Source organism: Athene noctua, chromosome 1, assembly GCF_965140245.1.
Source record: "Athene noctua chromosome 1, bAthNoc1.hap1.1, whole genome shotgun sequence".
Lineage (NCBI taxonomy): Eukaryota > Metazoa > Chordata > Aves > Strigiformes > Strigidae > Athene > Athene noctua.
In genome coordinates, this window is record NC_134037.1 from 219,488,506 (window position 1) to 219,514,737 (window position 26,232).

At 39.1% G+C, this 26,232-nt stretch overlaps 1 protein-coding gene across 2 annotated transcripts in view; it reads left to right on the forward strand.

Annotated features, from left to right (window-relative positions):
- TBC1D4 (TBC1 domain family member 4) overlaps positions 1 to 26,232 on the forward strand; it is a 109,158-nt gene that overhangs the window by 66,267 nt on the left and 16,659 nt on the right. For both annotated transcript variants that reach the window (XM_074911991.1, XM_074911981.1), the window contains exons 4-13: positions 2,470 to 2,574; positions 4,732 to 4,864; positions 6,714 to 6,805; positions 7,606 to 7,716; positions 8,330 to 8,449; positions 11,942 to 12,016; positions 12,958 to 13,184; positions 14,979 to 15,128; positions 24,023 to 24,183; positions 25,110 to 25,319. In XM_074911991.1, coding sequence (XP_074768092.1) covers positions 2,470 to 2,574; positions 4,732 to 4,864; positions 6,714 to 6,805; positions 7,606 to 7,716; positions 8,330 to 8,449; positions 11,942 to 12,016; positions 12,958 to 13,184; positions 14,979 to 15,128; positions 24,023 to 24,183; positions 25,110 to 25,319 — 1,384 coding nt within the window. The remainder of the gene's footprint in view (positions 1 to 2,469; positions 2,575 to 4,731; positions 4,865 to 6,713; positions 6,806 to 7,605; positions 7,717 to 8,329; positions 8,450 to 11,941; positions 12,017 to 12,957; positions 13,185 to 14,978; positions 15,129 to 24,022; positions 24,184 to 25,109; positions 25,320 to 26,232) is intronic.

The following is a 26,232-nucleotide window of genomic DNA, read 5'->3' on the forward strand; positions in this document are numbered from 1 at the left end:
CCAACTAAAGGTCCAGGCCTTTAAGTAGACTCTGTTGTTTAACTACAATTTGTATTGCTCTTGGTAGAGAAAAAAGGTGAGTGCAAATACAGAATGGGACAGTATAATCAAACAGGGATGTATTAAGAGCTTTATAATAAATACAGATCAAAGAGATTCTTAAAGCAGTGGTACAGAGAGCAAAATTTGCAGACGGCTTGAGTCTTCTGCTTTATGGGTGTACTGAGCTGAATAAAAGTGACACTTCAGCTTTACATACTGGACTCTTGGGTTGCCTACACATACTGACAATAGTCAAACAAAACAGTCTTAAGCGGGACAACCTTTGTTCTGCTGACTTTAAAGCATGGTAGAGACCAGCCAGTCCATGGCAGACCTTCAAGGCTTTCCTTCAGTAAAATAACTGTGTACAGTAAATAGTGTTAGGTATTGCTGTGGGTTGGGCTTTGGAGGTGGAGTTTTTCACTCCACCTCTTTACTTTCAGTTGGAGCAAAGCTTTTGTTATTTTGCATGCTTGAATAACTCAAACAGGCACTAACAATACTGTGGGGTTTTTGGTTTGTTTGTTTTGTGGTGGTTTTTTTTTTAATGCAAAATGGCTACTTCAGAGCAGTCAAGGTTTTTTTCAGTGTTTAGTAGAAATGAAACATTAATTTGTCCAAAACTAAGGATTCAGTTGCATAAACCTCACTGGTACTTCTTTTAAGAACTTGGTGCTAGCCACAGGGCTTCTCTGTTACGGATTTATAGGGCAGTGATTTACTGCATATTGTTAGACTACAGCTTAGGAATGTTTGTTCTTCTAAAGCTTTAGAAACAATGAAAATGAGATATTCTCTTCAGCTTGCATTCTGGATTCTTTCAGTCAGGTCAAATAAAGGTATTTTTATTCTATAGCTTAAGTATGGTTGATCTGCTGCATTCATTATCTGCACTCCATGTAATTGTCAAAGCAGCAAACGTAATTGGTAATAAACCCCTGTGTGTGATGTTTAAGCTCAGGTGTCAGACAGCTGTAGAAGTTTCCTTGTTGCAGCCTTGCTGACCTTGAGGGAACCCAGAACAACAAAAAACTTTGCTCTTTCAGCATGACAACTCTGGCCACCCTCTTAAAGAAGTATGATGGAGGTACTGTTAATTGAGGAATGTACTGTTCTATTCACGCTTCAGTGGTGCAAGAGTCACATCCATCTGCCCCACAAATGTTCTGTGGAGACTGAGAAACTGGATAGCAGTAGATTTGTTCAGACACTGTCAGCAGTGAGAGAACTACAGTCTCACTGAACCACCTTAAGTAAATGTGGTTTCCTTGCAGAACAGAGGGCAACATTTCACAGTTACATAGATCAACATGTGTATACATCTGTTCTTTTTCATTTTATGCTCTTGAAGACTTCCCGTGTCACAGAAAAATGAGTTCAGTTAAGTCAGGATTAGTGTGGACTATGGTAAACTAATGCTGTTTGTGCTATCTTAGATGCCCTCTGCACCTTTGTTAAGTTTTGTTTAAGTAGCACAAATGTAACTTCTGGAATTTTGTTTTTAAAAACTACCGCATGTAGTGACAATATGTTCAGTCTGTCACGTACTGCATTACCAATTTTGTCTAGAGTGTTTTCTGTAATGACAAGCAAGTTGTTCTGCCTCCTCCCCTCTTTTACGATATAGGTGTTTTCTTTGGAGATGGATCCAAGCAACCAAGTTCTGCTTTCTGTTGTATTTGAACCTGAGGGATTAGACTTTCTTTTGGAGAAAATTTACGATTACCATATTCGGATGATAAAAACATTGGCAAAAGCTTTAACAATAGTGAGTCATGTTCCATGAATTGAGACTGGGAATATAGTGCTTCTTAGGAAGCAGCTCTCTTTGATCTTCTCAGTGCTGTTTTTAGCAAGGCAGCGTCCTTGACAAGCAGTTAGACTAGGGTCTTGAAAGAAAACGTCAGTAGTAATGTGTAGTAAATCTTGAAACTTGCGGTATGTAAATTGGTCTCAGAGAACTTATTTAAGAATTTGGTTGGAATTCTGCATGTCATCCCATGCTCTTTTTGGTGTAGTCCTAACTTGTATTACAGAAAAGCTGAGATCTGTTGCTACTTTGATGCTACTGCAGTCCTGTGTTTTAGTGTGGGCTCATTACATCAAGTTTTCACTGTAGAGACAATTTCAAATACAACCTAGGACTCTAGTAAGTTTTCTTCCCTGAAAATCCAGTTTTCTAATGGAAGAAATTCAGGTCCAGGTCTATTGCTGTATAACTCTTGTTTTGATTGTGTAAATAGCTTTATGTAACTTTTAAAAGATAACTCTTGTAGTTGTAAAATAGTTCATTAGGAGTATGCATTTATAGGTTCTTGAATTTTTGTATTGGCAAGTGTTGTAGTCTGGTAAATATTTTTAGGATCACTTTGGAAACTAAACCTGTTCATAAAATAGTCAACTAATGCTGTTTTTAAACTCTCTTAGGGTATAAAACACGTTGATCACTTTGGTTTTATTTGCCGGGAATCTGTTGAACCTGGGTTAAGCCAGTACGTTTGCTATGTGTTCCAGTGTGCAAGTGAGTCTCTGGTGAGTATTTATTAATGATCCTAACCTCTTCACTGGATGAAGTCTGAGGCATTTTCTGAACCATGGGAGTCTCTGTTACTCTGCTGTGTTAGCTGAGTCTCAGTGGTCATGTATTCTCAGGTGTAAGACCTTAGTTGTGAATATGAAAATATGCTATAGAAAATGCATACATTCTGTTCATATATAGCCATATCCTGCTGCTCTGCTGATGCATATATCAATAACAAATAGGAAAAAATCCAGATGGATGAGTTCACACATGCAGACTGTGAGCATATTTGGGTTCCATATTTGATTGTAACTCTTCAATTTCTAGTCATTGAGACACTTGGTTTCCCATTAAACATGTCATTACATGTATTGAATCAGTAACAAAGCTGGTGATAAAACCCAAACTTACTTTTCAGGGTATGGTTTAAACTACTGGCTAATCCTGCATGTGTCTTTAGCCTGCACATGGCTTTAGCATTTTCCCTGTTTTGTTCCTCAAGAGAAGAAAATAGTAGCATGTGATCAGAGAAGAAAAAAAACGTAATATGTATTGGATGTGTCTAACTATAAAAAAGTACATTGGACATTTGATAAAGTATGTATCAACTGAAGTTCCAGGTGCCAGTGAGATAACTGATACAGGTAGTAATAATGTGCGACGCATACAAGAAATCATCTTGGATATTACATTTTTATTTTAAAGCTCTGACACTTTAAAAGAACTTAGTTTCTTTTCAGAAACCTGTTTGTTCCTGATGGCTGTGCTAATAGCTGCAAACTCTTTCTCAGCTAAACTTAAAAATTGCTCTTCTAGCTAGTTAAAAATATAATTTGTTAATCCATTGACTAGCTTGAGAGTGTATAGATTTACATCAATAAAACTTGAAATTGCTAACAGCCCTAGATGTACAGTGGTAGCTGAGGCTGCGCTTTTTTCAAAATAAGACCTTGTTATAAAATCAGCTCTATCTTTGTATTAACAGAAAATATTATATGTGGCCTATTGATATATCTGACCATGCATAATTTAAAGACTTAAAATGTGTTGTGCAAAGAAACCATGTATTTTTGAACCTCTTTACATATTCTAGTACTGATATGTGTGGGTGTGCCCACATTGCAATATGAAATGAACATTCCTAAGCTACTTTCAGGTGCAATCAGTTGGACCCCAGTGGCAGTTTGACTGTGGCAGGGCAGAGCTGTAAAACTTAATGCTTTCTGGATTCTGTGATAGCAGGCAGGCTATGCTGATAGGCTTGTGTATCTTTGCTCTAAACCTAGCTGCAGTTTGTGCTACAATTCTTACGATTTTAGTGTAGTCATAATCCATACGCTTAGCACTGTTCTGTGCATCTTCCATTTGAGAGGCATTGTTGCCAACTTTAAGAAATTATCAGTCTGTATTGCAAGACAGCTATTCACTGTTCAATGCCCTGCTTTATTGCTAAGAAGAGACAGCACTCAGAAATTACTCGTAGTGCTTAAAATAATGTTGGTTTTTGGCCTGGGAGTGTATTTGAATGGGCGTGGAGAAGCACTGTCACCTCAACCTTTCTTACACAGAAGTTGAGTTTTTTCAGTGCTGGTCTGTGGGAGCATAGCACTGCTGTATTTGTGGTAATGGCCGAGGAAAGATCAGGGCAGACTGAAAAGCAGGATGGCAGTACCTAAAGAGAAGTTGGTGATTGTCATGAGGCTGGTAGCCAGTCTAGTAGCCTGGAGAAAAGTGAACTGCTGTGGGAAACTCCTGTCTGCCAGCAGGATTGGTCTGTGGAGTTTTGTGCTAAAACGGTACAGTGGTGGGAGGAAAATCGTTGGGAGGGAGCATGTGCAGTTTACAGCAGAAACTCAAAGCTAAAGAAAAATAAATTAATGCTTTTTATTTAGCATATATTCAAGCCAAAAATTCTCACTTGCAACTTCTTAAAGCAGCGGCTACCTGCCCAGTAAGCTTGAGTAGCTGTGGTAAGATACTCAAAATTACACTTGAATTACACAGAAAAGCAGAAAGCTGGGAATGCATTGCTGATGTCTTTAGAAGACAGCAAATAGGGTTTGTTTTCTTTGATTGTAAAGCACCTGTCTATGATGTGATTTATAGATCTAATTTGATGTACATGACATGCATTTTTGTTTATATACTTCTTCCTCTTTCCCCTATAGGTTGATGAGGTAATGCTTACCCTGAAACAAGCCTTTAGCACTGCTGCAGCTCTGCAAAACGCCAAGACGCAGATTAAATTGTGTGAGGCCTGTCCTATGCATTCATTGCACAAACTTTGTGAAAGAATTGAAGGTAGCAGCCAAGTTCATTTTCTAATTGTGTTTTTCTGATTATTCTAGAATAATTTGAGTTATGTTAACTTTCATCTTAAACAATGTAAGAACAGAGGGAAAAATATCGCAATAAGCAATTCTTACCATCACTTTTCACACTCTGTAATCAAGTGGAGGTGATAGCAGTAATGATATTGCAACTGAATATAGTGTAGCTTCCATTATAAATACACACTCTTTCATCGTCATACCTCTCTTAAATGTTAAGCAGAGCAGGAAAACCCACTGGTTCTCCTTCTGTTTCTTTGTTTTTTTCCTGAAGATGCATGCTTTCAAAATAGGTCGTAAAAAGAAGTTGTGATCAAAAAAGGGTCTTGCTATCTTGTGTGTTCTTTCCTGTGTGGGGCTATTTTTTCCTTCTTTGTGTTTATTCTCTTATGCACTTCAAAACCTAGTTCTGTTACGGGGAAATAAATGATTAAGTTAGGAGATTGATATCTAGTAAAGAAAGTCAAGGTGACTACCTGGCTTCATATATGAATAGCCAAATGTTTGTAGCTTCTCTGGAAGTGATGTATGCCAGAACACATGCAAAAAATCTTACAAGATAGAATTTAAAAAAAAAAAAGTTAGTAGCAGGATCCTATTTTTATAGTCAGTCTGCTATGTCTCCTTGTGAAGTGTTATATGCAAAAAAAGCAAGTATGTTATAGCAGTCTTGTATCTTCTAGTCTGGTGATGATGGTGTTGGTGATTGCCGGTTCTCCCATTCATTAAAAGTCACTATTGCTACTTACCTCCCTCTGGTGGCTGAAAAGAAAAATATAAAACCTTAGTGGCATGAAATTCTGTTAGGTTGCGACTGGTATTTTCTGGATTTAACAACAGATGTTCAGAAGTGATAAAGCTTAACTGAAAAAGTCTTCTGTAAATGAAAAACTATAGAGGCTGCTGTATAAGGCAGTGTAAGTATCTTGAACACAGTTACTTACAAGACTGGGATAAGTATCCAGTATCAGAATAAAATCTCTTCTAGGAAAACAACTTGAGTACCATAATAGTATTTTCGTGAACTTTGAACGTTGTGACTGAAAGATGTATTTTAGTGTCCCTTTGTTCTCATCCATCTGCTCTGTTTAGAGTCTAGAAGTTTATCATAATCAAACCTAGAGCTTTATGACTTTGGAAAAATCTCAATCTGTTCTAATTACAATTTTCTATGAATGATATCTACCATGAATGGAAAAACCATATATCTTCATCTGATTCGGGGGTTTTGTTTTCCCCCACAGTTTTTGTAGCTTCCTAAAACAAGCTCTATGAGCAAATGTGCACTTTATCGAACATCAGAAATTCTTTATTCTTACAGCTTTTATGCTGTTCCTACTTTTAAGTGTCTTCAGTTCTCTGATATGATCTGTCCTTGTGTAGAAATGCATCTCAATTTTTCAATTAAAAGCATCTGAAAACTTATGAGTATCCTGTCATTCAGTATCTCTCCAGTTACCTCTCTTTTCTATTCCTCTCTTCTTCCTCTCCCATACAGTTGTCAGGCTTCCAGCTGTCAGTGGTCTCTTGGTACTAGGACAGAAGACATCAGTGGGGTAGGGAGCACAACCTTTTACACAGGAACCAGCCACTTAGCTGCTTCTAGTTCTGTTTTTACTGCTAAAGAAAGGAGACAAAACCATGTGGTTTAGCAAAATCTGGAGTATTTTGTATCATGTATACTGCAGATACACAACTGTCATACGTTAAACTTGTATAAACTCAAATGCAGGCTTACATCTTCTAGTATCATTTTTTTTTAAAGTTTTTGAGATACCATTTGAGAATCTAGAAGCTTTAATGTTCATTTCTTTTCTCAGGACTCTATCCACCAAGAGCCAAACTTGTAATTCAGAGACATCTGTCATCATTAACTGATAATGAGCAAGCAGACATTTTTGAACGTGTTCAGGTAATACATTTGAAGCTGTTCTTTCGGATTTGAAAAAGACCATGATAAAATGGACTAGATGATTTTGATTACGCTTGTTTTATTATGTAGTTAATCTAGAATCTACTATTTCTTCACCAAACATCATACTGAAATAGCATACTCCAACCTAATCTCATGTGTAATACACTGTTATAGGAAAAGTTTTGATTCCCAAGTCTTCTGAGACAATCTGTGTCCATACCCAGAGTATTGTTTTTCTGAGCTTAGTTCTTAATTTGTAAAACACATTTTCCTACTTGAAAGTGATGTGGGAGTGAGTTGAGATCAGGTGAGACATGCAGGTATCAGGAACGTGTCTGTCATTTTCAGAAGCTGTCTTTTTTGACTTATTCTGAAGCAAGATTCTTGTATGAGCAAGTATACTCAAGTGGATGAAGTATACAATGATTTAGACTTTGAAGGGCTAAGCTCCTCTCTAGCTGCCTGGAGAAGGGAGTGGCTGTTTGGTTTTCCTGGATTCCTTATTCCATTTATAAGGCTATACAATGGCAGGCAATCTTAGAAGACAAAATGTGTGTGTGTGTAAGGCTCCCTCCTCTCCACAGCCTGTAACATTTTACATATGTAAGGTTTTGGTCTGCTTTGCTCAGGAGCACGAAGGCACACGAACAGTAGTGCAGTTTGACATACTAATAGTTCACTTTGGCATCTGGAATATCAGTATATTAATTTCAAGGAATACAAGCATATAGAAGGGAAAATAAGCAAATTGTGACTTGAAAGACCACTTTTTTACTTTTCTTTGCTGTAACTGACAGAAAATGAAGCCTGACAACGACCAGGAAGAAAATGAACTTGTGATCTTACATCTCCGCCAACTCTGTGAAACTAAGCAGAAAACTCACATTCACATTGGTGAAGCACCGTTGGTAAAGCTTATTTTTGGATCATTTCTCTCCTTCCTCCCACCCTGCTAAAATGCAATCTTGAATACTAGCAGGGCCACTGCTAGAGTTCATCAGGGATAGCTGAAGCTGGGTAATTAATAGAGGACTGTGAAAAAGAAGTGATTTGATTTATAGTGGCATGCTTGGGTTTTTTAGGTTTGGGGGGCAGGAAGGGAGAGAAGAAAGACAACCATTTATTTCTAGGTCTAGATTTCCTCAGAGTGTGAGGATACGTCTTCTGTTCTTTTCTTTCCTCCTGATCCCTGCTCTCAAACAGTTATTTCTAGGGAGAATAGGGATGAAGAGGGCATTAGCTTCACTTTAGACCATGAACTTATCTAGTAAAGGAAATGGGTAACAGTATTGTTAAATTGATATGCTTATACAAGATAGCCTTTAGGGATGGAATGTGTCTGTGGGGTTTTTTGTGGGGTGTATGGGGTTTTTTGTTTTGTTTTTTTGTTCATGGTATTTTTTTAATAAAGGCGAAGGGCATGTTGTTTATTATGTGAATTGGTTCAGCTCTAGTCTTTCGAGGTCTGCAATTATAAAAAGAATTGCCAAAGCTGAATTGTGTCCTTGCTCATTTCAACAGACCGTTTCAAACAATGCGATTCCAGAAAGCACCGCCAGTGGTGGCAGGTTTAAACTTGACGTTCTGAAAAACAAGGCCAAGAAATCCTTGACTAGCTCTCTGGAAAATATCTTCTCAAGGGTAAGATTAACAACTCATTGTCAGCAGCTCTCTCAGATATCCTTGACAGTAAAGACCTATCAGATTTTTTTTTGTTTTGGCCTCAGTCTGATAAGTACTTAATGAAGTGATATCCCTATTGTGTAATCTGAGGGTTACAGCGGGTTTGATTGTGACTTAACTGTGCTAAAGAGTTTTTGGTAAGGCCACACATACAGAGGTAAAAAAGGCAGCTTTCTGAATAATGAACATTCATTGTAGGTGGCAAGTGAGTTAGCTGAGCATTATCAGTTGTGTTGCTTCAGAATAAAAAAAATGTAATCAGGATGGTTTCATGATCCCATAAAGAGATATGTTATCTTCTTCTGAAAGTGTGAATAAATGCACCTGCATAAACTGGAAAACTTTTTGTTTGGAGAAGTAAAGCCTTACCTGTCATAGCTAAAATTGCTCATATTGATCACTAAGAATCTTTAGAAATGAGTAACAAAGTTGTCCTTCTGCAGGAAGAATTAGCAACAGACTTAAGAAGTGAGTTGTTCTTCATTTCAGTGTTAGGATGTGGAATTGCATATAATTACTGGAACTCTCTTACATTAAATAGCCTTTTGAAGAAGTTCTGATTGCAAGTTTTCCTTAGTGTCCCGTGTTCAGTAGGGGGAGTCCTGAAAGCAGAGAAGAGGAATATAGAGGAGTAACTGATGAAGGCTGGGTCCCTGGGGTCCAGTATGTCATTACAGAGAAGGTGTCATGCGCTGTGAATACTGGATGGCAAGGTCTAAATGCACTTCGGAGCAGTGAAATTAAGTTCCTTCTGCTAGTAATTTTAAAAGTACATTGCTAAATCAAAGCCTAGGTTGCACTCGTCCTGCAGCTTACAAGGGCACATCATAAAGTGACCTACAAATGTAGTATGCCACAGATGTTTCCTATAAAGGAGGGAAAATATTATTTGCCAGGGAGAATCCTTAGAATTTAAGGTTAGGCGTGAATTTGACCCAGGGCTGAAGCTAACATTAAAACTCTCATGGTCAAATCTGACCTATACTGTGTGGTATGTTTTACACAGTAGGACATAAAAGAGAATAGTGATGGGTAGAAGATCTGGGTAATTTCAGCAGTCTGAAATATCATCAGATGGTGAGAGCTACAGTCATGCCTTTGCTGAGTCTAATTTTTTTTCCACATCTAAAGAGCGTGTGACTGGAAAGTGATCTAGCTCGGATGGTGGGTCACTAAGCCTGTGGTGGTTGTGGAACAGGCGTACATCACTGGGGATAACCCGGTAAAGCAGCCCTGCCGTATACGGACATACTAGCACTCCGATCATGTCAAAGAGAAGTCTTTTATTCAAAGTACAGTGCTTAAGTTGAAGAGTCTCTGAAGGGAAGTTGCTTATGTATTGTTGTTTTGATACAGTGTGTTCCTTCTCACCAGAACCACTGTGACATGCTGCATGTTATAGTATAAGGACCTACACAGTCCATGACTGAGTTCAGGAGAAGTGTACATCTGAATCTGGGTTAGGGTCATTTTAAGTTTGCTATTTATGAAGCTGACTTGCAGTTCTGAGGAAGGTTTCCTCATCTTTAACTTGAAACTGCAATAGATCAGGAACAGCAGTATGTTGTAGTGAATCATGATACACATAGGGGTTCATCCTTGCCGATCTATGTAAAGGTTACACAGTGCAAGACCAAGAAAAATACTTTACACTGCAGCTTAACCACTAACTAGTTGGTTAAAACAGGTATATACAGCAGATATCTCTGTGCATTGCATACTGTGTGTTATGTGCATACATGTGTTGTACAATGACTGTTTTGACAGTTCTTCATCAGGCTATTACAACAAGCCTAATGGATCGTAGGGAATTGCTAAAGGTATTTATGCATCAAATACTTAATGGTGTGGTGGGTTTTCCCCTCCTTAAGCCAGCTGTAAATCATATGGTGTTGATGTAATGGATGCTAATTATGCGTGACTTTATTTTAAAGTATGCATCACCTTTATTTTAAAGTACATTTAATAACAAAGAGACCAGAAAAGAACTTCAGAGTTTTTTCTTTTAAAGTTGGCATTCAGCATAATTTTGTAGATAAAAAGATTTAAGTACAAAGTAAGAGTCAGTATATGCTGAGACTTAAGCAGCCTCAGTCTTAACAAAGTTAGAAATAAGTATGTAGTAACCAGATATCTAGGAACACTTTAAGTGGCTGACTTCTTAGCTAGATAAATAGCATCAAGCGACATTTTAAGCTACTTGAAGGAGTAGCTACTCACTTCTCACCATAGGGAAACATGCTGTGTTCTGTGCTCTGGCCTCACTTAGTCTCAGAGGAATGTCACTTTTTCACTTGTTTGTTTTTCTGGACTGATCTTATTTTTGTCAGGTTTGAACTGAAAACAGGCTGTGGCTTCCTAATGAGGTACCTTAGAAAAATAAATATAACCTCTGTTTGACCTCACGAACAGATTTCTTCCAGCCCATGCTGCACTAACCTCTTCTGTGGGTTTTTTTTTCCTGCACCAAAAAGCCCTTCTTACACTTTCAAAAGTGTGTTTTTAAAGCTAGTGAAAAACTTCCAAGTTATCCTTTGCTCTTGTTTTATTGTAAGGATAAGTAAAGAGATGCTTTAGTCAGAGTATTCATTTGTAATGAGCTTAAATGGGATAATGTACATAAAGGGCACTCTAAGTCTTGAAAACAAACCTTACCAGGAAAAAGTAGGCTAAATAAATACTGCTGATGTTGACAAAACTTCCCCTGGAGTTGCAAGCATACCAAGAGGAGCTCTATCTATAGTTTTCCTAAAACCTAGATATTTTTTTTCCCCTTCAGCATTTGGAAGTGTCCAACATCATATATCACCAATGTTTCATGGGAGTTAAAGTTAGGAGTAGAAGGTAGTCAAAAGTATTGCATCTCTGTGGCCTCTTCCCATGAAACCAGATGACTGGTAACAAATTCAGCAAAGATCTGCTAATGCTAATTTCTAGAAAATTTTCCTCAGGGTTATAAGCATTATAATTTAAGAGTCTTGTTGGTGTCTGGTATTGTTTGGCTGGATTTGCAGCCAGAGAGTGTTTTTTCACAGTTTTAGTGCTTTCACAACTTTTGCCCAGGTGGACTGAATTTGTCTGAAATGTCTAGATATGGAGTAAACTCTCTGTTGAGATTGTAGTATGTCAAATGCATGCACAGTACTGAAGTCGGGAGCTTTTTGAACTCGGCTGTTTAAGCCAACTCGGCTGTTTTGTCTCGGATCAGGAAAAAAAAAGAGCTGCAGATTTAAAACTCTGGGAGCAGGGAGGCAGAAGATACAGTTTTGCCAGCTAAAGATGTCACTGCTTGTAAAATCCAGTGCTTGCCTCATGATCTGTCATCTTTTATCAAATGTGTCATGTGCCTGAACTGTCCTGTGTTCATCTGCACAGCTGTTGCCATCTTTGCCTAACATTCAGTAAAAGAGGAAAAAGACCAGATTAAATTAATCACCTTTTTTCTTGCAGGGAGCCAACAGAATGCGAGGCCGCCTGGGAAGCGTGGACAGCTTTGAGCGCTGCAACAGCCTTGCTTCTGACAAAGTAAGGAGCTTAGTTAAAATTGGCACGTTTTTACGAACGGGGGTTAGTGAAGTGTAAATATGGCACTCTGTTTCGATATGAAGGAAGTAGCACAAAGCACATCAATTTACAAAACTCAAATAAGAGTTTCCACTGGGAGGCGGAGGGTGTAAGAAAACTGGCATATATGTTGACTTGAAGCTACACTTCCCTTGCTTTTACAAAAAGCAGGGAATTTCTGGTCAGCTTCTGCCTTGTTTCACCGAAGTAAAAAGGGTCATATCTCAACAAAAGAAAATGCTCTGAAGGTGAGGAATCCTTTCTGTAAGTAATAGTTGCTTTAGGGAAGTAAAAATTCTTGACCTAAAACTAACTGTTGGGGATGCTGTATGGGGGCAAGCGGGCAGAACTCTGTTCACTTTCTTTCTGTTTCCTGTTTTTAATGTTTCACATCACGTGAGGATTGGTTGCAGGTTTTCCCAGGAGGTGAAGATTCTGTTATGGTTTTCCTGCTACAGTTACACATAAACTGGCTGTGTAATAACAATCTCTCATCCAGGATATCGCTATGACGGTACAGGAAGTATGCTCGCGATATGTCGAGGAAACTAGCTAGAAGCAGTTTCCCTAGTCTCTTCAATTCCTGTGTTTTCTTGAAAGAGCCAGAAGTCCAGTAGCTGGAATGCTGATCCCTGTGAAAGGATGCCTAGAGTAATTAGTATGTTGTTTGCATTGTATATATATTTTTATTCCTCCCTCCTCTTTTTTTTTTTTTTTTTTTTTTAAAGAAGAATGCTGCTGGTTTGGAGTGAATTATCAAAGGATGTCTGGTTTTGGTGATAATTAGCATACAATAGGCCATGACCAAGAAGGGGGAGAGGCTTTGGTGCCCCGATGCAGTGCACAACGCGTGGGGTTCGGCACAGAGCGGCAGGCCTCACTCCACCACCACTTCCTTTCAGGACGCTTCGCCGGGCAATTCCCCACCCGCTACTCCTCCGGCGTCCCCCGTGTCCTCGGCCTGGCAGCCGTTTCCCGAGGAAGACTCGGACTCACCACAGTTCAGGAGGCGTGCGCACACCTTCAGCCACCCCCCCTCCAGCGCCAGGCGGAGGATAACATTCCAGAACGGGAGGTCCCAGAGCGTCCGGTCCCCGCTGCTGCGGCAGAGCTGTGTCGACACGGCGAGGTGAGTCAGGGCATGCTGCACCACGCGCCTGCTGTCTCCTGCGATTTCGGTACGCAAGCCTCACCCATGTTCCTTCTTACGGTAGCTGGTTTTGTGCTGCTGTGGATTTTATATATTTATTTGCAGCCTGTCTTCTCTGCTTCCGAGTAGTCCGGTACTTCGCAGTAATTCCCCAGTCCCTGAATAGTGGTTCAGGGGAGGCGTCAATCCAGCTAATTGATTGTAGAGCTGGATGCTGGCACCAGTTTATTTATTTATTTATTTGTCACCTCTGAGCTGAGCCTTTTTTGGCAGTGTTGGTAGTCAGGCCCTTTGGAGAAGAGGTCCTCACCGCTTTTAACTGCAATGATGGTAGCCTGATGATTTTATTCCAGGGTAGAAAAGGCACTGACAGCTTCAAGTGTCTGTTGCTGTATTAGCCAAGCCTCCTAGAGAGTATGTCCAGAATTAAAACTGGTGAGGAATCTTGCAAAAGGACTTAAGTATTAAACACCTCCACTGAACTGTGAGGCATGCGATTTCCCTGTTTGCCTTTCTCCGGACCTTCCCTCTGTAACCTCTTTCCCCTTCCTTTTTGGAGATTCTCCAGCTATTAACATGTGGAACACTGTTCCTTCAGGAGTTCCTTCACTCAGTCAGAAGAGGTCCCCACAGTTCATTGTGGGCTTCTTTGGTTGTAACTTCTTTCTATGCTTCCATCCTGTCTATCTGCAGTAAGTGACTGTGCAAACTCCAAAACTCTTACAAGATTCAGTCCCAGATGAGCTGATATTTTTCAGTGCTTGGCTACAATTATGCTTTTTTGGGCTCTTTCTAAAAATGGCTTTAAATAATAACTTCTTAATTGTTTGATGTCTAGATTAAAATATCGGTGTGGATGTCTCACCAGCTTGTAGTGAAAGTTTATTCTGTTTAAGAAAATGGAAGGGGGTGAAGGGTAAGAAATTGAAGTAGCTTGTTACATTGTGTTTCTGAAGAGATAAATAATGTGTTTTTTGTGGAGATAAACTTTGGTTGGTTTTTTTTTTTCCACTGACCATATTGTATGCAAACAGGAAACCCTGACAGTTCAGACTGAAGGACTTGCTGACTTCACTTCTTTGTAATAACTTTTAGAAGTCGCTGATTAAATGGCATCATCAGCAGATTTTCAGTCAAAACAGTTTGTAGCAACTTAGTTCTAGGATAGGATTTTTCCTTCTTTCCTATTGAGGATTAATCAAAAATGTTAAGTAATAGAAACTGAATTAATTTTTATGTACCCCCAACACTTTTTACTGTTATAAAGTAATGTTTAACTGTGTAATGGGATTATCCTTCTTGATTTAAACACATCACAAAAAAAAAATTATCTAAAAATAGTGCATTTAAATAATCTCTGCTTTCTAATGTGTTCTAGCAATACACATTATATACAAAAGCAAGAGAAAACTGAAGAGAAGTAACAAGGTGGTTCATGTTATTGGAAGCAAGTTTCTAAGGATATTTTCTGAATGTTTCAGAGATTCTTTTTCTGAATTTGCTTTGAGAATAAAATATGGCTAAAGGAATAAGCTGGTCTGCCTGATCTGCAATGTCACTGAAATGTTTCATAAAAAAAATCCGCTGTAACAGCAAAATAGGTATCATCAGGGAAACTGCCCAGTAGTGCACTTGGTACATTTTATCTTCTGGGAAACAAAGTTATTGTAAGCCAAGATGAGGTACTTGGCCTGTATCTTTAATCCGGATGTTTTGTTGTTGTACCCGAATCCATGCTGACCCATCTGCTATGTTCTCTTGTTGCCTGCACAGTCCTATTGTTGGGGTTCGGCGTGCTTTCAGTGAGAGTGAATCTGCGTCACCTGGTCTCCCCTCCTCTGTCTCTGCCCCTTCTTTCCTGAAAAGCTTTTACCAGGGCTCAGGAAGGTTGCTCCAGCAATCAGAAAGTGACCTCTCCAAGAGGTGAGAGCGTTGTCTCCTGCCTGGTTCTTCCGTGCCACCAGCTTAACAACAGGATTCCCAGTGCAATGCAGCACATGGGATCTCTCCCACTCTGCCTTGTGCTCCTGCATTTCTAACAGACCTCTTAAGTAGTTGATGCAAATGGGCAAACTGGCTTTTGGCCAAAAAAGCCCGTTAAAAATAGAGGCTTGTCTGCTGACATCTAGTAACTGTGACCTGTTTCTGTTGCAGTGTTGCAAAGCTGTTGCATTGGTTTGTCACTTGAAATGCAGTGGTTTTTAGGAGAGTCACGCCAGTTTAATGCTTTCTCTGCTGAATGCAAACCGGCATGTGTTGCTGTGATCACTGGCATGTGATAATAAGAGTGATGTGAAGAGTGTACAGTACTAATGTGGGGTGCCTGTGCATGAGGAAGGGGAAGCACCAAGTTAGCTGGGTGATACTGGCTGTAAGATGTTTATAGAGAACTGGCAAATAACTTCCACTTGAAGAGGAGTGGGGAAGAAGAAAAAATATGAGAAAGGCTTTCTGACATCAGTGTTAAAGACTGAGTATCTGAATGGAAGTCACACTTCTAAGCATAGGTTCTCCTTCAGGAGGGTGCTTGAGGAAACTGCATATGGGCTATTTTTCTGAAGTAGGCCTGGAGTGATAAGATGGAGCTATAGTTTTGAACTTTTTTTTGCCATTGCTAGCCTTTTTATTTCTCTTCTGTCAATGACAACTCCTTTTTTCTTCATCCTTGTTCACTGAACTACCCTTGTGTCTCTAGAACCCTTCATCTCTGAGTGTGGCTCTCCTCTAATTGTTCCCAAGTGTGGAGTTGTAGAAGGTGCTTTTGTAACTGTTTCTCCCTGGAAAAATAACAGTAGATTGCATTCTTACTGAAAACAAATGTTGATGAGATCTGGATTCTGGATGCGTTAGGACTCTAATACATGGGGATTTCAGTTGTATGAGATGGGTGTGTAAGTTTGTAGGGGTGCCTAAAACACAGATTAGTTTTGTCATCTCCATTTTAGGGTAGACTGTAAGAAATTACGTCAATATACAAACTAATGTGAGAGGCAGATAACCTGAAGGTGGCTTTAACATACATTTCAGTCACCTCTAATAATATATAAATACAAAGTACATATCATCTCCTTAAGTACACTATATCCTGCCTTGATTTCACTGACATTTAAAGTGTCTCTTTCTGATCTCTAATCTGTTATTGGTGTACAGCATGCAGCCAAAAACTGTAATGTAGACACAATTACAAAACACCTAGTGGGAAATTTCTACGATTTAGGTCCTTCCAGCAGAATAAAGTGAAACATCCTTACAGGAAGGTGACTGCATAGTCTCAGTGGCAGGACCCCTGCTGTGCACTGCGCCCCCCCCCCCCCCCAGTCAAGAAGTAAATGATAAATTCACTTGCTGGTAGAGGGATAATGTAAACTAATCATTACTTACTTTTCAGAGGTCTTTCCAGAAGCAGTCTTAGAAATATTTCATAGTTTTGAAGAGAAAATCACTGTAAGGTGACCCCACCTTTTTATCCAATCACAAATGAATTGGGAATAAGCACTGTATGTTTTTGAAATTTGAGATTGGCATCTCATCCAGTGTAGAAGTAGGCATTTAATATTGCCTGTTCTAAACCTCGTGTCCAGTAACAGTTACTATATAAGTGAATTGGATGCCTAGATTTTTTCCATTTTCTGCTACGCTGCATAACACTAGACTGAGTGGTAGGTGAATTATTTAATTTGAAATTTGCACACCAGGGTGTGCAATGAAATGGCAATAAAATAACCTGTCTCTTACAGACTACCTGTTATTTGGGTTCCATTCCAACTGTTTCTGTGTTCCCTTCAGTTAGCAGACTTGATCCAAGCTGAACCAATGCCCAGGTCAGTTTGTACAGGCAGCTGGATCCCATTAAACCTAGCTTTCTGGATTTGGGGAATGTAGGTATTGAGTATTGTACTAAAACAGTACTACAGTGCCAGCTGATTCCAAGCTGAGATGTCTGAGATTTCTGGCATTGGTTATGCGCATGCTAGTCAAAATACTGTGTTTCATTATGATGGGAGTTTTGAACTGTAAGGTGGGGAAATCTTAAAATTAGTACTTCCCAGAAGACCACCCTTTTTCTACTTTGGTTTTATAGTATACGGGTCTTTGATACCATTTAATCTTGAATTTTTGCAAAAAACTCTTTGTGAAAATGGGATCTTATTAGATAGAGATCTTGCTGGGAGAAACTGGGTCTGAACTGTAGTAGCAAGGGTGAAGTGTTGGTGTCTAGTTGGGTTCATGAAGTAAATATAACAAATATATTCAAAAAGAAGTGCCAAATGAATAATGTTGATGTGATAAGAATGACTGAGGTAATCCAACTGTCACTTGAACTGGCTAATGGAGAATGAAATGTGTTCTCTAACTGGTGGTGGCTGAAGATCTTTAAACTTTCCCTGATTTAGCTTGCAGGTTGTGCCATCAGGTTTATGAATGAGAGTAAGTTCAAATTTTTGACGCTGTGGTTTTTCTTCTGGGTTGGTTTGTTAGTTTGGGTTTTTTTTTCCTTTGGCTATTTTGCAGAGAGGACCATCTTCTATCCCGGTAGGCTCAATGTGTCAGGTGTTCTTAGTATTCCCATGTGAGTGTATGTTAGGTTGGAATTGAACGTGGTGTGCTGGTCCTTTAAATATGAAGAATATAAGCTGTTTAATTAAAACTTAAGTGCATTTTCCTCTCTAGGAATAATCATGGTTATTACGCATTCATGAAATGTATCCTAGCCACACTGCACTAGAGGAAAATTCTTCATAGTCTGACTTTGCATATCATATAGCTTTGAGATCACGCATGATGCAACACGCAGCTTTTCTTGGTGTTTTGGTGAACTTTTGATGTGCAGGAGCAGAGCCAGTTTCAGTCAGAATTCATTTTAGAAAGATGTTTGACTTGTAGCAGTCAGATGGGACTATGTAGATAACACCAAGCCAGGGTCACCTGGGTAGCTGGGTATTAAAAAGCAACTTTGCTTATTACATATGTGTCCTTTTGTATTGGCTACTGTATAGACAATGTTTCTGATATACATGTTTACATCACATCTGTCATACGGTCACAGATTCAGAAACTGATATTAGAGGGTTGAAGTTACAGGGTACGGTGGCTCTCACCTGACTGTAGACATCTTCATCTCATCTAATCAATGGAGAAAAGTTGGTGTTCCTGCAGCACAGTTGCTCACATCCTAATGTGGTTGTGTTTAATATTTTGACATTTACAGAACTGATCCTGCCTATTTATCTACCTTCCTTCCTGAGCACTAATACAACCAGTTGTGCCTGTCACTGGGATCATCTTCATTTAGAAAGCATGAATCGTGCCCTAAAGATGCCTTGACCTCCATTAAAAAGAAAGTCTCAGTTGACTTGCTAGGATTTAAATGACTGTGTTGGAGATACCTAAAGCCAGGAGAAAAAAAAATAATTCTCCAAATAAGTTCACTATGGTGAAAGGTATATCTTTTTACCTAATGTTTGTGGGGAGGCTGAGCTTTTTGGGTTAAATTCTAATGGTCACTACTGTGATGTTTTATGTGCAAGAGCAAAAACATGGATATGTTTTCTGCTTTAAGGAATGAACATTAGAGTAAAGTTGGGCATCGACACAATATTAGTAGGCCCCTTCAGAGTGTTTTCACTGCATTGTCGATTCATTTGTCTAGAGAGAAGTCTAGGGTGGAAATAGTCTGCATAACCTTGATTTTTGACGTGTTGTGCAGCGTTTAATATTGAACACAAGCACACATAAGGATTTTGAAAAATAGATTCTGCCAACATAGAGGTAAACAAACAGGAATTTGCGAGCACAATCTGTTTTTAAACTTGCATTTCTGTAACTTCTGGAATGTCTGGCTTTTATTCAACAGCTACTCCTGAAAGCTAGGCTATTGGAAGAATCTGTGGTTTTTTAATATAAAAATAAAAGCAGTACTTTTAAAAATGGGACAACCTTCAGCATAGGTTTGACTAGCTCCCACTGTCTCTGTTCATTGCTTTGTTATGCAAGGATAATTTAAGCTGATTTATTGCCATTTGAATTTGAACAGATTGCTTTTTTAAACCATCTTAATTTCTTATGAAGAAAGTAAAATACTTAAGAATGTTCTTTAAACTAAATAGCAGAAAGTAATTATTCAGAATAAAAATATATGACAGGAGTGAGAAACACTCCTGAGTGTAAGAGGTGTAAACTGATCGGAACTAGTTTTTCTTCCTCTCAGAGGGGAGGAATACTTCATGTATTAGGCTTACCTACAGGCTTCTGCCAGCTTAAGTCCTGGGAGTTGCAATACTAGCTGTCTTTCCATCCTTGATCTGGGAGATTTTGTACCATCTCATTCTCCAAATTGCAAAGTAGGTGGAGTTGTTTCAATTGCTACTTAAAGCAATCAAGAGAAGAAGTTGAAATGAAAGCTAACTGAGGAAAAATGCAAACTTTGGCATGAGCAGCAACAGTATTTATTCTTGAGTCAGTTGGCTTGTGTGGACTCCAGTGCAAAATAATTCAGGTAAGTATTGTATAAAATGTTCACAAGAAATGGGGTAGCTCTGTGGTTTTTTGAATACCAGTGTTTGAGAGCATTTTAAAGATCAGTTTTGGCAAGAGATTTAGGTAATAGAAACCAAGCAATAAGCATCTGTAATCTGAACAAGTTTGGGTTTTCTCCTTTCTTTTTTCCGTTTTTTTTTTTTTTTTTTTTTTTTTTTGTTGTTGTTGTTGTTGTTTTTTGTTTTGTTTTTTTTTTTCCCTAAACTAGCTGTCTCATCTTCATATTATGCATTATCTGATAGAACAGTGAATGGGAAGATGCTTCAGTGAAACTGAGTTGCAGTTACCTGAGATAAAAAGCTTAGATGATCAGTACTCTGTATTTGTATTTGTGAGTACTTGGGTTATCATTTGTAACAGCTTAAGGATAAAAGTAGACTGAAATATTTGAGGCATCATGTTAATTTATAGCTTTTCACTTTTTATTGCATGCAAGCTGATGAATGCATTTTGATTTCTGTGTTGGGTCAGGAGCATAGGTTAAGCAGCCTTATGGAGAACCACTATTCTTCAACCTGAACCATAATCCATTTGTCTTAAATGTAGACCGTTATGTTGCTCAGTTTTGTGGAATTTCTCTTTTGGACTGTTTGGCTTTGTCCTCTCATATGCCTGTTTTACCAAGCTGAAATACTCTGATGTAGAGCTGTACCATAATCTAGTTGTCATTTTCTTAAATAAGTAAGAGTTTAAAAAAAAAATCAGTTCTTACAATCATGTCCTAGTTTGCAGTTCAGTTCTTAAATATCTCTTCTGTAGTTCATTAAGATTTTACATACTGTCACCTCTGAATTTGCTGTGCATTGACTCTGGTGTGTTTCGTCTTGCTCAGTTGTTGGTAGGTTGCAGCAGGACAGGAACTTGTAAAAAATATTTCGTTATTTTCTTCTTGGTGGGTATGTCACTGTATAACCCAAGAAATATTCATCTTCTGCCTTGCTTCAGTGTCTATGCTCTATAATCCATAGTTTATAGAGCAGTTATAAATTTCTTGAGTTTGAGGTAGCAGCTTTTTCTTAAAGTAGAAAACTTAATTAAAAACTGGAATTGATGATTGGACTATTTTGGCTAGTTGACCTTGCAACATGTTTCCCATGTAGATGTTTAAGCCTGTGTATTGTCAGAACAGGGTCTTTTCTTAAGAATTCTCAAAAATTTTTCTCATGACTGTTTGAGTTTTGGTATCAGTGTCGTGGTGGGAAAGTTGTGAAAGTCTCTGTTCCTCAGGTTGGGAGGCAATGAAAGCTCTGCTCTGCTTTTCAGTAGCAGTGACTGAACTCCATTTTAAGTTGTTGCTGTTTTAGAGCTGCTTTTGTTCTTAGTCTCTCTGCTTACATTAATAAACCTCTTTAATTTGCAGGGAGCTGATAACTAGTGGTCAGATAGACTTTTTTCTTTACCCCACCCTGTTTAGAGGAACTGTATGAGGTGTTGCTGGCCTGTCTGAGCAGAGCACCTGCCTGCCCGGCTGTTGAAATCCACAGCTACCTCAAAATCTGAAGTAATCTTGCAAATTGACAAAGAGCGAAGTCAGACACTTAAGTTTAGGTATGAGAGATGGTAAAGTCTAAGGAATAAGTATTGTGCAACTCCTGGTTCAAGGTGGGGAATACATAGTTAACTCATCTGGTTTTTGCACCAGCCTTATGAACCATTTCATCACAGGATAGGCGACACTACTATTTTACTCAGATTTCTTCCTGCTTTTACTCTGTAGGGTATTGTTTCTCACCTTCAGATCTCATATCAAGATAGGTCTTGTCTATCTTGAAATGAAGAAACTCCTTGCTCGCTTTCTAGCCTTCCTGTCCTAAATCTTGGTGTTTTCACAGGTGCCTTTGTCTTCCATTGAATATGGCAAGGTGTGTGCAGGAGACTTTGAAATGTTTTCTTCTAATCACTCACCAGACAGCTCTTTGAAAGAGGAGGTGGTTAATATTAGTTGCTTGAACTGCCAAGGGAATTTTGGAAGGGAGGGTTTAACAACAGAAATACAGCTCCTCAGAATTGTATGGTTTGCACACTTCACGAGGTAACACATGTGACTAATCCTTTCCACTGTAAACTCTGTGACTCAATTTATGTAAACAGTTTTGTTTCATACCCTAAAATAGCCATCCTCTTATTCTGACTTCCCTGTAAATTCTACTACTGTAAATTGGACACTATGCCTAGGCCTGTCTGCACATTTAGGGGCACAGTAGCTGAATGTAGATTTTTGTACATAGCAGTAGAAAGGAGGTTTTCATTCCCTTCTTATATTCCCTGGAATGAGTCAGGTTTTGTGTTCTGACATGTGATATGTAAGAGCTGAAATAGCAAGAAGTAGTTTCCTTACAGTTATTTATAGAAACATGAGTTATAATGACTGATATATCCAAAGTCAGCGCCTTGTTTCCAAGAGTTGTTGGACTGAAATACCTTTGGTGTTTCTACCTCTACAGCACCTCTAGATTCAAAATTAGTTTTGTAGTCTATGCTTAGCTAGCACAAGCAGTGGTTACCCCATCACCAAAGACTGTGTAAGAGCTAGCCAAAGAAGACTGTCACAGAGTTTTCTGTTGCTGTCTTGGTTAGTACAACATGGGGCTTTACTGAGACCACTTACTAACAGGATGCTGCATAAGGAACTGAGGCACTGTAGAAACTAAATCAGGAGCGGAGAATAATTTGGATGTTATCCAGGGCTCCCGGCCAATGATGCTGTCTTAGAGGAGAGCAGGGATGGTGCCTAATGCTAGGTTGATGAACTTGAAGACATGATTATTACCCTATGAGGATATGGAAGCAGGGTCTGATACCTGCGTATGATAGTGAGTCTAGTTTCTCACTGAGGCTTAAAGAGGTCAAGGAGCTTTTGTAGATTATAAGCATAGCGACAACTTTGGTCACTAAAAAGGCCGGTTCTAGCTTGGTGGATTATCATTCAGCACAGAGTATTTGATACTTAAATTGCTGATTGAAATGGTGGAGCAGGTAGACTGGTGTAGCTGAAACATCACAGTCTGCCTCCCTTGTAGACTTCTCCTTTTGTGCAAGTCAAATGTGGGGAGATGAACCGCAGCTGGCAAACTGCGTTCATCTGCAACTGACTTACCACTAAAACCGTAGTGAACATGTTTATGTACTGGATTTTCCTTTCATCTAGCTCTTTTTAGGGACTTTGCAGTGTAGCATGGAAATTCTTCACAGCATGAAGTTTTGAGTGCAGCTATGGCTGTGGTGATATAGCAGTTTTCTCTGTGATGAAGAAGAAGCTGCAGACACAGCTCCCTGTATTTGATGCTGTCTTCTCAATAAGCCTGTAGTTGTGTGTCACGCTGCTGGCATTGCATGGAAGGATTTGTGGCAGATAATCAGTGTACCCATTGTTATACAAGATCTGTGCACCTACTTTACAAATTTGCATTTACAAATGCAAAATGCTGAAATATTTCTGAAAGTGGCTCAATTACTTACGGAAGCTAAATGTCCTTTCCTCTGGCAGTAGTCAGTAGAGAGGTGTGCTTGGTGTCCTCCTAAAATGACCTCCCAGCAAAGCCTCCCTGTATCCTCTCCTTGCCTCTTTCAGCAACATAAGTTACTATTAAAACCACTGTGTAAACATTTCTACATGGCAACTGGGGAGGAGATCAGCTCCTTTCAGGTCATTGTGGTAGGAACTGAGCCTGCCCTCTGTTTGCAAAGGCTCTGTTCCTTCAGCTGGAGATGCTGATGAAACATGAGGGCATTTGGCCCTGTTTATGCAAGTGAAGTGTCCACTTCTTGAAGCATAGGAAGGAGGTTGCATGATAAGGCCATAACATTGTCTCCAATGAAATATTCACCTGTGAGCTCACCGTGCCATTTAAAATGGCACTAAATGGAGAGTTGTGCTCTGCTAAAGCAACATCTGTGTTTTTAGGGGTATTGCATTAAATCGCCCCTGTATGGCAAAGGAAAACCCATTGATGTCAATTTTAGAGGCTAAATATTACTGTGTTTTTAATCTTAGATTTCCAGAAAGTTTAGCTTTTATTCTGAGCTTCCAGCTGAGCACTGTATGAATGCAGTGAATTCTTCCTGGTGGTAGTGCAAACTTAACAGCACTGTGTTACAAGAAAACAATAGGGCACTTCTGTGTTCAAGGTGAAGCTTACACACAGCACGCTTCTAAAGCTTCCCAGCAAATGCTCCTGCAGGTTTGGTTGTATATTAGACAGACTTAATAAAGATTTATTTATTTTTTCCTCCAAAGATGACTGACTTTGAATACCCCATCTGCTTTTTCTTTCCTTCAGTGATGGGGAGGGAAAGAAAAGAACATCAAACATCTGCAGCAGTGAATCTCTAAATGCTGTGGGGGCCACGCTTACACCTCGCCGCATCTCCTGGCGGCGGAGAATATTCCTGCAGGTAGCTTCACCTATGAATAAATCTCCTTCCAAGATGCAGCATCCAGGTCTGTGTGTGCTTTTAAAGAAAATAAACAAGCAGTTATTACTGAATAGTTATTACTATAGTGAACTGCAACATGTGAAAATATGAAAGGGAGAAGGGCGTCAACTTGATACAATACTCTTGCTAGAACCTCGCTAGAGATCAGTTGTGCTCAGTTGGCTTTAAGTCTTTGTTGCTTTAAACAGAGGATTTTGTCATCAAAATCAAATTGATTGAAATCTGCCATGGATGCACTGGTAGCAAGGAAATGAAGAACTACCTCTTGCTGACGAAGATATCCTCTGTAACCGCAAATTTTTACTCTAGCCTGCTTACATGATAGCAGTGATGGCAGAAAAAAGTAAATTTTCTGCCTTGTCCTTGTACTGCACATAGCACCTGTTGAGTGTGCTAATAATTCTTACAGCTTTAGGTCCTTTAAGTTAGAAATATCTGAAATATCTGAAATCCTGCTGTTGATAAAGTCCCGTTAGCAGAATTCGCAATGATAGGTAAATGACAAACTTTATATTTAGTGACCGGAAAGTGCTATAGCACTGCCTATAGTGCAGCTTAGAAGATGAAAAAAGTTGCTTTTAGTGTAGAGCCTGTGATAAATCACAGCAGTAAACAAGCTCAGCTGTAAAGGAGACTTTATGAATAAATGCCTCTTTGTAACTCTAGAAGGAGCTAGCAGGGGAAAGAGTTGAAATACTGGGTGACCCTTTATTTAGCTTTATTTAACTTAAACAAAACACTTTATTTAAAAACAATTTAAATTTAAACATTAAAAACACTTTGTTGTTGAACTGTATTTTCTCTGTCTTTGGAATTGGCACCTCACTGCTGAATGTGGAGAACAGCTATTTTTGTTCTGCAATGACTTAGATTTTTGTGATATGTCAAAAAAATCTGAGTATTCTGTAATAGCTTTCTGATTCTTTGCAGATGGTCATGATGGAGGTGAATTGTTACCATTATCTCCTCTTGCTCCACCCCTGGAGGAGGACCCTCTTGTTCTAGTATTGCAAAATGAAGATGGTCTGGATAAAACTGAAGAGAGGAAAAACTCAGAAGAACTACAAAGTCTGTGGAGAAAAGCCATCCATCAACAAATTCTGTTACTTCGAATGGAAAAAGAAAACCAGAAGCTAGAAGGTTAGTTCTTTATAAAATACCCCTAAAAACTATTACAAATTCTGCTGCCTGGAGCTGAAAACTGTACTGGTGTTGGGCACCTCAGAGAGAGATGTTGTTCTGTAACATTTTGGTTAACAGTGCTAGAAAAAATGTGTTTGCCCAGTTTGTCTCAGAGTCTACCAGGTTCTCTGTCTACCTGCCAACTCTTAATGAGTCACCTTAGTTAAAGAAGAAAGCGATGATTTTTCCTTTTTTAGTGCATGTTAGACAAAGTTTGCTACAGTCTGTGTTCTAGCTGACTATGTCTAGGAATTCTAATGTGAAGTGGAGTCAGGAGAAGAGATGCCATGTGAACCCTTAGGTATGGTAAATCTTACCCTCTGTATCTCGTTTCAGTACTTTGCAGCACATGGCATTTCTGTCAAGGCTTTCTGCCCTTCCTTAACCACATCACAGTGGTAATTGATAAATATGTGAATCCAAATATGATTTTTGAGCAACTGGCTCATGAGGTATGTCAGAAAGTTCATTTTTCAGAAGATGAGCACTGTACACTGAAAATTGAGCGCTTTACTGAGGGATCTGAAGTTGGCCGTGTTGACTTGTTAGCTGCCTGAGCTTCTGGCTAAGATATTTCATTATGACTGGTCAAGGCTCACACCAATAAAAAACAGGATGAAATGTCTATCCTAGCATAGAGAAGTTACTTAATAGCTTTTGGTGCAAGTCAAAAATGTACTCTCTGCAATTGCTGCCCTCATCCTCTCCTGTATGGTGTATAACCTCATTATATGGTAGTCTGATTCTTCAAACAAAACATAATGATCTTGTTAAGGTCAGTTAACTCTTTTTCCTTCTTTAGTGGTGCTTAACTGAGAAGGCAGGGAGAGGAAAGAAAAACAGCAGGACAGAAGCCTGTCCATGTCCCTAC